At 44.0% G+C, this 11060-nt stretch overlaps 1 protein-coding gene across 1 annotated transcript; it reads left to right on the top strand.

Annotated features, from left to right (window-relative positions):
* Positions 1-1185: 1185 nt before the first annotated feature.
* Positions 1186-9269, top strand: LOC140562839 (peroxiredoxin-6-like). The gene is made up of 5 exons (XM_072688700.1): positions 1186-1284; positions 5553-5709; positions 7436-7582; positions 7683-7829; positions 8806-9269. Exons 1-5 carry the CDS (start codon positions 1193-1195, stop codon positions 8932-8934), a joined length of 672 nt encoding a protein of 223 aa, XP_072544801.1. The 5' UTR covers positions 1186-1192; the 3' UTR covers positions 8935-9269.
* The last annotated feature ends 1791 nt before the right edge of the window (positions 9270-11060 follow it).

Below are 11060 nucleotides of genomic sequence, written 5' to 3' on the forward strand. Positions count from 1 at the left end.
ATCTGGAGTACTGCTGGATCATCTGGAGAGGCAGAACTGATCATCCCACATCAGAACTTGCCCTCGCTGATGCTCTCATGTGGCAGTGCTCCAGCAGCGAGTGTGAGCTCTTTCAGAAGGGTAGAGGATGTTACTGCAGCACATGAGGATCTATTAATACCACTGATTTCAGAAGAAATGTTGGATGTCATGGTTGACATGGTGATCCTAAGCTCATGTAGAACCTTCACATAATCTTCTATACCAGATATACCTATCTGTCTGTCTGTCTGTCTATCTATCTGTCTGTCTGTCTGTCTGTCTGCCTATCTATCTATCTGTCTGTCTATCTGTCTGTCTGTCTGTCTGCCTATCTATCTATCTGTCTGCCTATCTATCTATCTATCTGCCTATCTATCTATCTATCTATCTATCTATCTATCTATCTGTCTGTCTGTCTGTCTATTTGTCCATCCGTCTATTTACTTGTCTGCCTTTTTACCTGTCTGTATATGTATCTGTCTATCTGTCTGTCTGCCTATCTATCTATCTGTCTGTCTGTCTGTCTATATATCTGTCTATCTATCTATCTGTCTGTCTATCTATCTGTCTGTCTATCTGTCCATCCGTCTATTTACTTGTCTGCCTTTTTACCTGTCTGTATATGTATCTGTCTATCTATCTATCTGTCTATCTATCTGTCTATCTGTCTGTCTGTCTGTCTGTCTATCTATCTATCTATCTATCTATCTATCTATCTATCTATCTATCTGTCTATCTATCTATCTATCTGTCTATCTGTCTGTCTGTCTGTCTATCTATCTAACTGTCTATCTATTTATCTATTTGAATTTAATTCAGGTTGGCTTTATTGGCATGACTTTCTCAACAACATACAAAACACAAAACATACAACTGAACAACATCAAGAATAAAATTAACAATGAAAACAATAATAAACAGCTAAAAACAAACAACTATTAATATTAATAACTAAAATAAACTTTCATTTTTCATTAAAACTGTAAAATAATAGTAGCTAACAATATCTGTCTGTCTGTCTGTCTGTCTGTCTCTCTGTCTATTTGATTGTCTATCTATCGATCCATCTGTCTATACTGTCTGTATAGGACCCCGCCCCCTCCACGTCACTCGCGTGACGCATCAATGAAGAGCAGCAGCGCGCGGCTGTGGCGCGTGCATAAGCTGCAGAATGCCGGGGTTGCTGCTGGGGGACGTGGTGCCGAACTTCGAGGCCGAGACCACCATCGGCAGCATCAGACTGCACGAGTTCCTGGGCGACTCGTGAGTAGTTCGGTGTGTGTGTGTGTGTGTGTGTGTGTGTGTGTGTGTGTGTGTGTGTGTGAGAGAGAGAGAGAGAGAGAGAGAGAGAGAGAGAGCAGCCTGTTTGAGGGGGGTGGTCTGCGGTGGTCTCGCTTGGGTAGACTTATCATTTTCTGAAACATTTAAAAATGATTATATACGTGTGCACGTGGCGCTGTAAGTGCACTGATTGGCAGGTTACAGATCAGGTCATGGGGCATCATTAGCTCAGCTGGATTCAGATGGTCTAAGCTGGTCTTTGATGGTCAGTGGTTGAAGCTCTTAGTTCCTGACCAGGTTTTCATTTCAGTTTGATGGACTACCTAAGTCACCATGACCATCTGGTCCAAGCTCATGGACCAGTTTGGTCAAGCAAGGTGGTTGACCATGTTGGTCAAGCCACCTTGGTCATGGTTGTAGAGCAGCTATTCCATCAATCTCAATGGAGACTGACTCGTTAAAGACCAAGCTGGTCAACCCTTATTACCAGCTTGAGCATCTTGAGCTGACCAGGCAGACAGATGGTGATTATAAGGCTTTATAAACCTTTCTTCTGCTTTCATCAGCTTTCACACACTCTACTGACGTTCTCTGTGGTGCTTTGAAGCTGTTTCTGCTGCGTTGTGATTTCTAACAATCTGGGTCATGGGGTCAGGGAGGAAATCCAAACAGTGCTGTTTTTTTTTCTGGGCTACAAAACCTGCTGACCAGGGAGAATTATGATGAGGAGTGGATTTCAGGTTGGGTTTGATGTAAGCCTGGTTAGAGCTTCTCACAATGACTGGTCCTGTAGGCAGAGATGTGTGATAAGGAAGTAGAAGTACTTCACTGCTGTACTTCAGTGCTAAAATACCGTATCTGTATCTACTGCAGTATAATTCCTTTCTCCTACTTCCACTTTTACTTCACTGCATATTCTGGATGAGTTTACTACTTTTACTCCGGTACATTGTTTGTTTACATGCTGCATCGTTACTCGTTGCAATTATAAAAAATCATACAAATCATTTCAAACCCAGATTATCACCTCCAGAGCACTAGATGGCGCCATCACCGGGTTCGATGAAGCCGCCTCAGCATTGAGCAGATCGATTGATTGAGCTAAAGTGAGGACACTAACGCTAGAGCTCTGTTAGTTTATCTCCAGATGGAAGAAGAAGAACCACCAGAAGAACCTCCTCCATCTTCACCTCCTGCAAATACTCGTATGTGTGGGAACAGCCTGAGATCTTTCAGCTGTAGTTGAGTTTACAGAAAGTGAAGCTCAGGGGTTTGAGCTGCTCCTCACTGGTTTTACAGATGAAACTCTTGTATGTGGCGGGTCGAGTCAGGTCTGCTCAGCTCTCTCTCTCTCTCTTTTGGGCGAGTTAGTTTAGAGAGTGAACTGAAGACTGGTGAAGGTTCATGAACTCTGTCTTCTACAGTCCCGTCCTTCTACTACAGCCAGAGGAACTGAGACAGGCCTTAAATCTGAGCATCTAAACTAATAGAAACACTGATACCCAAACTTTTGACTGCTTTCTGTAAGAACTACAGAACACAGTACTGTACTTTTACTTGCAGTACTTAAGTAGTACATCTTAGATCACTTAACTACTTGCAATACTTAAGTACAAAAATGTAGAATACTTAAGTACTTCCACTTAAGTACGGAGCTTAAAAACACTTCTACTTCTACTCAGGTCACTTTTCTGATAGAGCACCTGTACTTTTACTCAAGTCTGGTTCTCTAGTACTTTATACATGAGGTGGGCAATATGTTATTTATTATCATTGTGAATCAGTATCATGAATCATGAATCAGTAGCTTGTAGAACCTTTTATGTGTGACTTTGAGTCTCTCACATTGTTCTGGAGGAATTTGGGTATTTGTTTATGCATAGATCGCTATGCAAGGTCCCACCACCATTGGGTTGAGGTATGGACTTTGACCCGGCCATTGCATCACCTTGATTCTTCTCTTTTCCACCATTCTCTTGTAGATTTGCTGGTGTGCTTGGGATCATTGTCCTGTTGCATGACCCAATTTTGGCCAAGCTCACATTTGACTCTAGACTCTAGGAGTTCATGGTTGACTCGATGACCGTATCGGAGTATACATAGAAATCATCAGCGCTGAGAGTAGAAGATGCCCTGTTTTAAGGACATCCAGGGAGGCCAGGAGTTAATTAGTCATCTGTACTGTTATGCTGTGATTGGTTAAGTGTTCTTATTGTCATTATACTCATACCCTTGTACAGAACAGTACAGTTCTCTTCAGTTATTTCAGCTTAGAAAGTCAGGGCCTTACTCAAATGCCCAACAGTAGAAGTTAAGTGAACCTGGGATCCTTTTTCTTGTTATCTCAAGATAACAGAAGTTGTACTACATCAAAAGAAGCAGATGTTTGTAGAGTAGTCTAAACCAGTGGCCCCCAGTACACCTGACCCAACCAATCAACTCATGAACAAGTGCTTACTCAGTAGCTGCTTTCCAAAGCCTAGGATGCGGCCTCGGTAGGGTGGGATCTCGGTAGGACTGTCCTACTAAACCTTCTTTTTAGTAGCCTATTAGTCACACCAGTGGAAAGGTCTAACCAGGCAGTGTGGTGACCTCACCGGAAAGGTCCCGCCTCTCGTAACCATGGTGTTGAACTTGTGTAATGATAAAACAAACACTTTAAACGTTCCCCCATGTTGTAGGTGTGCAGAGAACTGGGTTGCCGTTGCGTCCTCCAGATCGCTCCAAATGTAGGCTGCCTTACTGGGCTGTAAGTGAAGGGTCCTTCACTTTGGAATTGGATTGCAGCTGGTGTGTCAGTGTGTCCAATCAGGAGAAACACAGATATGTGCAGTGCAATGGTGCCATAAATGGAAATGTGAAATAGGGAACAGGCTTTATGAGATGAGATAAAGATGGCAGACTGGGCAGATAATCATATCTGTATCTGGATACGTATTTAAATTAGAATATTCAAAAGTGTGCTGAACAGAGAGTCTGTTTATCAGGCTGATTTCTGACATTTTACTAATTCAAGGCCTTAAAAGTATCACATTGTGTGAGATAATGATTATTCTGGAGAGTGTTAAGATGTTAAACATGCCTATAAACTATAAATGTGATCTTTAAACCCAAAGACTCCTCCAGTTAACCCCAGTTAAAAGCTAACAATCTCATTTACTAGCTTTATTAATAGATACACGAAATGGACAAAAGTTTTGGGACATCTGTTCATTCATTGTTTCTTCTGAAATCAAGGGTATTAAATAAGTTTCTCCTGCTTTTGTTGGAGTAACTGCCTCTACTGTCCAGGGAAGAAGGCTTTCTATTACATTTTGGAGGAGCATTGCTGTGAGGATTTGATTGTATTTAGCGACAAAAGTGTTAGTGAGGTCAGGATGTTGGATGATGATGATCACCACCCCACCTTACTTCTAACTCATCTCAGAAGTATAGGATGGAGCACCACCATTATTCCAGAGAACACAGCAGTTCTTTCACTGCTCCACAGCTCAATGCTGGGGAGCCTTATACCCCTCTAGACCATGCCTGGAAATTAGGCTGCATAGTGCTAATAGGTTTACATGTTTATTATCTGCTCCAGAGAGTCCTATTCTATTGGCAGTACAAGCTGAATGTGTCGGCAATGGGTGCAACTTAAAGTAGCTGAATGCATTCATTAGAAGGGGTGTCCACAAACATTTGGACATATAGTGCAGCAGTCAATATAAGACCATTGCTTGAAGGGGAACGTGTGTAGTGGAGGGTACTGTAGTGAGAGTGTTTTTTTTAAATGCAAGAGCTTCTCATTCTGAAGAAAGAAAGTAGTGAGATCTTGTCGGTGAGCTAGTCTGAAGAACAAAGCTCGGTTCCTCCAGGTTTCTCCTGGACGCCCCCCAGTCCAGCCAGCACAGCGTGGAGGATGTGTTCAACTCCATCAGCAGCAGCAGCAGCAGCAGCAGCAGCAGCAGCTCACCTGATTTACCATCATTAAGCCCTGATTTACCACCAAACCAGGTGTTGATCTGAGGAGAACTCTGAATAATACTAGACTCCATGAGGAGAACTTTGGAGATGTTCTAATGATGACACAGTGATGGAGAACCTCCACCACCTTCTGTAGTTTATTCTAATATCAGTGTTTTACTGAGCAGATAAGACCTGATCTTCACTGTAAGCTGAAAGCAAAACAGAATAATCAAAGTTTGACTTTACAGAATATCTTCTGTCCTGATGAAACCGAAAGCCTTCTCAATCTTTCTTCCTTGTAGATGGGGCATCCTGTTCTCACACCCCCGCGACTACACCCCGGTCTGCACCACAGAGCTCGGCAGAGCCGCCACATTAAGCCCGGAGTTCGCTAAGCGTAATGTGAAGATGATCGGCCTGTCCATCGATAGTGTCGAGGAGCACCACGGTTGGAGCAAGGTTAGCCACATATCCCAGTACTGCTGCTCTAATTCACACTGAAAGCAGACTCACATTGGTATTGGCAGATACACTATTTGTCCAAATGTTTACGGACACCCATCCGAAAACACCCATTCAAAACTGAATAAGTTGCACTCATTGCATTACACAGCTTGTTTAGCCCCTGTAGAGAAGCATAGCCAGTAGAACAGAAACCTATTGAAACATGAACCTACTGGCACCATGCCTAATGCCAGGCATGGGCTAGAGGGGGTTGAAGGAGTATAAAGCCTCCCAGCATTGAGCTGTAGACTCTGGAATGATCCAATAGTTTAGAGTTGTCCACAAACATTTGGACATGAAGTGTACGGACAAGACAAGCACATTCACCAATTGTGTTGGACACTGATAGAATTGACCCATGGCCCATTTACCCATCCATGCAGTGAACACACACACACTAATGAGCAAACACACTGTGTGATACAGTGAGCGGTGGGCAGCCATCACTACAGCACCCATTGGGCAGAGAAGGTTATGGGCCTCGCTCAAGAGCCCAACAGTGGCCGCTTGCTGAGCCTGGGTATTGAACAAGCTTGGAGCTCGAATTGCTGAACCACCACTGTCTCCTCCATAGCATGTTGGTGCATCCCTGCTCTGAGACCAGGAGTCAGGTAATCTGAGATCCCTCCTCAAAAGGCCGGTCCTCTAACCTGCTGAGCCACCACTGTCCACTCCATAGCTTATTGGTGCATCCCTACCTACCAGGAGTCAGGTAATCAAGGTCTAAACCTGCTAGGTTCCTGGCTTACAGGAAATAGGGAGCCAGTAGTGGTCACGCACAGGGTCACAGCTGTAGTCCGATTGATTGGGAGGTTGTTTTGGAGAAGAATGAGGGGTTGATAAAGAGAGCGCACTTGCAATTGCGTACAACACTGCCATCTAGCTGTTTAAACACAACTCAAAATGAACCAATGTCTGCCATCAAACTACTAATTAACCATCTATAAATTTTTTTGTATCAACACAGTATTGCAAACCATTAAACTGCAGCATTGTGGCATAACAAAATATTTGTACAAAAGTTTGTGGACACCTCCATCAATCCAATGTTCCTTCCAAAATCAAAAGTATTAAGAACCATCACAACTCATCGTCCAAACTCGTCTGGTAAGGCTTTCCACTACATTTTGGAACCTTGCTGTGAGAATTTGATTGCATTCAGCCACAAGAACTTCAGTAATATTAGATGTTGTTTTCGTTCTGGCACTCAATTCATCTCAAAAGTTATTGGATGGAGCTCCATAATTCTAGGAAACACTCAGCTGTTCTACAGCCCTACAATGCTGGGAGCTGTACACCATACACTGTAGCTGACGCCTCAGTGCCTCTACTGCCTTAGTAGTAACTCTACAGCCAATGCTTTTCTTTGGAGATTACTCCAGCCGTGCATGCATTGGAACGCCTACGTCTGCAATGGGTGCAGCTGAATTCATTGATAAGAAGGACTGTCCACAAACCTTTGGACATAGCGTACGTTGAAGATGCAAGCTTCTCAGTGGTATCCGAGCTAGTGAATCAATCAGGATGTGCAATGAGCTAATTACAGTCGATCACAATCACTAATCAGTCCCATGATTAACACCAGCCCAGGCACTGGTTTAAAGTTCAAACCTGTACCATTGAAACTTTTACAATCGCTGTGACAATCGCTAGCAAGGAGGCTAACTGCTCATGTTTTCAGGACATCCTGGCCTACAATAATGACGAGACTGTCACGCAGTTCCCGTTTCCCATCATAGCAGATGATAAGCGTGAGCTGGCTGTGGAGCTGGGTATGCTGGACCCTGTTGAGAAAGATCAGAGTGGTATGCCTCTCACTGCCCGATGTGTGAGTACTACAACTGATTCCTCTGCTTCCACTAAACTAGCGTAATTACTGATCTTCTAGATTCCTGGGGGTTAACATTCCTCTCCTGTTGTGTATTCAGGTGTTCATAATTGGTCCAGACAAGAAGTTAAAGCTCTCGCTCCTCTACCCTGCCACCACGGGCCGTAACTTCGACGAGATTCTACGAGTGATTGATTCCTTGCAGTTAACGGCACAGAATCGGGTCGCGACGCCTGTAGACTGGAAGGTGAGAGTCAAAACCCTGGTCTTTCAGGGTGGTGTGGTTAACAGGGGCATATCTTTGCTACTATCAGCAGTTACATGATAATGTGGCCAACCACAAATGAAGGCTGGTGGTCAGGGTCACCAACCACATCTGACAACAGTTCGAAGAGCTAGCTGTTGGGGACTTTACTGCCACTGCATCGACGTTTCCAGACACTTGCATGAACCTTTTGTATCTGTCTCAAAACTGCTAACAGGAAATACTACCTAGAGGCTCACCGGTCAGATTAACCCACTGCACCTATTCAGCGTTCAGTAGTGCTGTTAATCTGGGCTGTACTAGCTACAATATATCTATACGTCCAAATATTTGTGGACACTCTTTCTAATGAATGCATTCAGCTACTTAAGCTGCACCTATTGAACACACAGATTGTGTAGTCTGCCAGTAGAATAGGAGCAGGTCTCTGGAGCAGGTCAGCAGGACATTGTTGCCCCCCCCAGCATTGAGCTGTGGGGCAGTGGAAGAACTGTGTTCTCTGGAATGATGGATGGTGGAGCTCCATCCATTACTTATGGGATGAGTTGGGGATGATGAGGTCCCCAACATCCTGACCTCACTAACACTCTTGTCACTGCATGCAATCAAATCCTCACAGCATTGCTCCAAAATCAGTTCAGTACTATACTGATAACTGATAATTGGCCTGTATTGGTAGCCCTCAGCATTGATGTTTGCCCCACATATGGATGGGCCCCATTTCGGTTGTACAACCCATATGGGACTCATGTGAGATTAGGGTGGGCCCTAACAATAGATCCCATTGGGAAGCCCAACTGAGTCCCAGTAGCACCACATGTACAAACCTACTCAGAACCCACAACCAACTGGGATCCACCTAGCCCACGTTCCACCCATGTGAACCCTACATGAGCATGCTAGCTGTTTTTCATGAATTCTTTCTTTACTCAAACAAACCCTCTGTGTTCTCCTAAAGCCTGGGGACCGTGTTATGGTCCCACCTAGTATCCCTGAGGAAGAAGCGAAGTGCCTGTTCCCAGCTGGAGTGTACACTAAAGATCTTCCATCAGGGAGGAAGTACCTGCGCTACACACCTCAGCCATGAACACGAGAAGAACATGTGCTCACCAAAAGCCCTTAGAGAACCAAAGACCTGGAGAAGATGGAGATATCAAAGGAGAACTGTGATAAAACCTGGTGAAGCCCTGAATGAGCCCAGTTTTAAAAACTTTAGCTAGCCCACAGTAGTTTTGGGATTGACCCAGGCCTCAGTAAACTGAAGCAGCTGATTTGCTTGCTAACCTATGAATTGTGACTATCAGGCCATGCAAAGCACCAGTGACCTATAAAAGATCTTCCTGTTGATAGAAACCATGATGTTGTTAGCATCCAGTGGCTTGGGCTGTGTGCCAGTCTCACCAAAACAGGAAATAAACACATATGCCCTGTTATTGTTGCCTCTTTCTGTTGTAACTGTGAAACCACATGATTTTTACTCTTTACTCTGTCCCACACTATGTGTCCAAATGTTTGTGGACGCCTCTTTTAATGAATACACTCAGCTACTGTAAGTTGCACCATTTGCTTAAACAAATGTGTCTAGTCCCTGTGGAGAAGTATTGCTAATAGAACAGGACTCTCTGGAGCAGATAATAAACATGTAAACCTATTAGCACCATGCTGCCTAATGCCAGGTGTGGGCTAGATGGGTATAAAGCCCCCCAGCATCCAGTACATCATGTCAAACGTATTGATTGATCGGAACGTTGGATCAATGGACTCAGATAACAGATAACTGCTTATTGAAAAGGAGTCTTTTTGATTGACTTCAGACAAGGTTGGAAAGTTGGAGACTGTATAGTTGGTAGGACTTCTTGGTGTAAACGAAAAAAGACTCACATCCAGAAGTTCTGATGTGTCCTTGGGTGTTCTCTGGCTTAGTCCATAGTCTTACCCTGATCTACTGTCAGAAAGAGACCAATCACCATTGATTTTCATGGAGATGAGCAAGTAGGAAACCCTTGCTTGCCTCAATGAAAATCAACCGTTAGGTCTCTTTCTGCTGGTAGATGATGAACAACTGTGGCCAGAGCATTCTGTAGATCCAGTGATGACCTTTTAGGATTGTTGGAGTCTTCTTCTCTCATCTTGAGGTTCTGCTCTGCTCTTGGGCTGAACTTGCTTGGACGTCCTTACCCTGGTCATGTTGGTCAGCTGTTCCACTTGTGACTGATTTAGTGGTCAGTGGAACAGTGGCTGATGTCTAACTGTTCTGAGATCTTTTTAAAATCCCTTCCCAGACTCCTCTGCATCTCCACCCTTCTTCCTGAACTCTTTGGATCTGGCCATGGTGATCTTCACCTCACTTCACTTCAACCATCAATCAGGAGCAGACCAGACTAAACGTCTGAGGTTTAAATAAGACTCCAGACTCCTCCAGAATAATCCTCTCCAACCATGTTCTGATCATCTGCTGCAGACATAACAGACCAGTCCAGCACAGACAGCAAAACGACCATCTGTGATTCCACTTTCCAATGTTTAGCCTCACTGCCGGTCATCCAGGGGTAGGAGCGAGGTGCATGCTGGTATGCTGTCGTGTCATTGCTCACTGATTCCACCACTCCGCTCTGGTGCCTGTTTTAACACCATTAGGCAGTGCTAAGAGGCTCCTGTTTGAAGCAGGTTGCTTGTTCAGCTGTTGGGGATTTGGACTGGCTGATCACTAAAACGGAAGAGATTTAGGGACTACTGGAGGCCTGTGATCCTGCCGGTGCACGCAGAAACACACCTGCTTCTTGATTTTTCTATGGCTGCACAATCTAACATCGGCAGAGTTTGGAACATTTACAGAACCACAGAAGAATTAACCCCAAACCCCAAACCAACTACTACTACCAAAGAATAGCCCCATCAGTTCAGTGCAGAGTAATACACCCATGTGTGTAAGAAGCCTTGCTGTGTTAAGGGGTTAAACTAGATGCTAATAATATCTTAAGGAACATTAATTAATTAGAGGCTTATTAAGGTCTTGTGTTTTGTTTAATAAAGCCTGGATTTGATATTTCCACATGATTTATTCACTGTGCATTAAGCTTTATTCATCATTGCCTTTATTAGCACATAGCTGGAGTTTAGTTGGAGCTAATAAATGCACATCAGTTGTAATAATGCACAATAAACACTTTGTTACCCCCCTTTCATGCAAACTATTCAGTGCTGTTTAGTCTC

The sequence above is a fragment of the Salminus brasiliensis genome, chromosome 9 (genome assembly GCF_030463535.1).
Source record: "Salminus brasiliensis chromosome 9, fSalBra1.hap2, whole genome shotgun sequence".
NCBI lineage: Eukaryota > Metazoa > Chordata > Actinopteri > Characiformes > Bryconidae > Salminus > Salminus brasiliensis.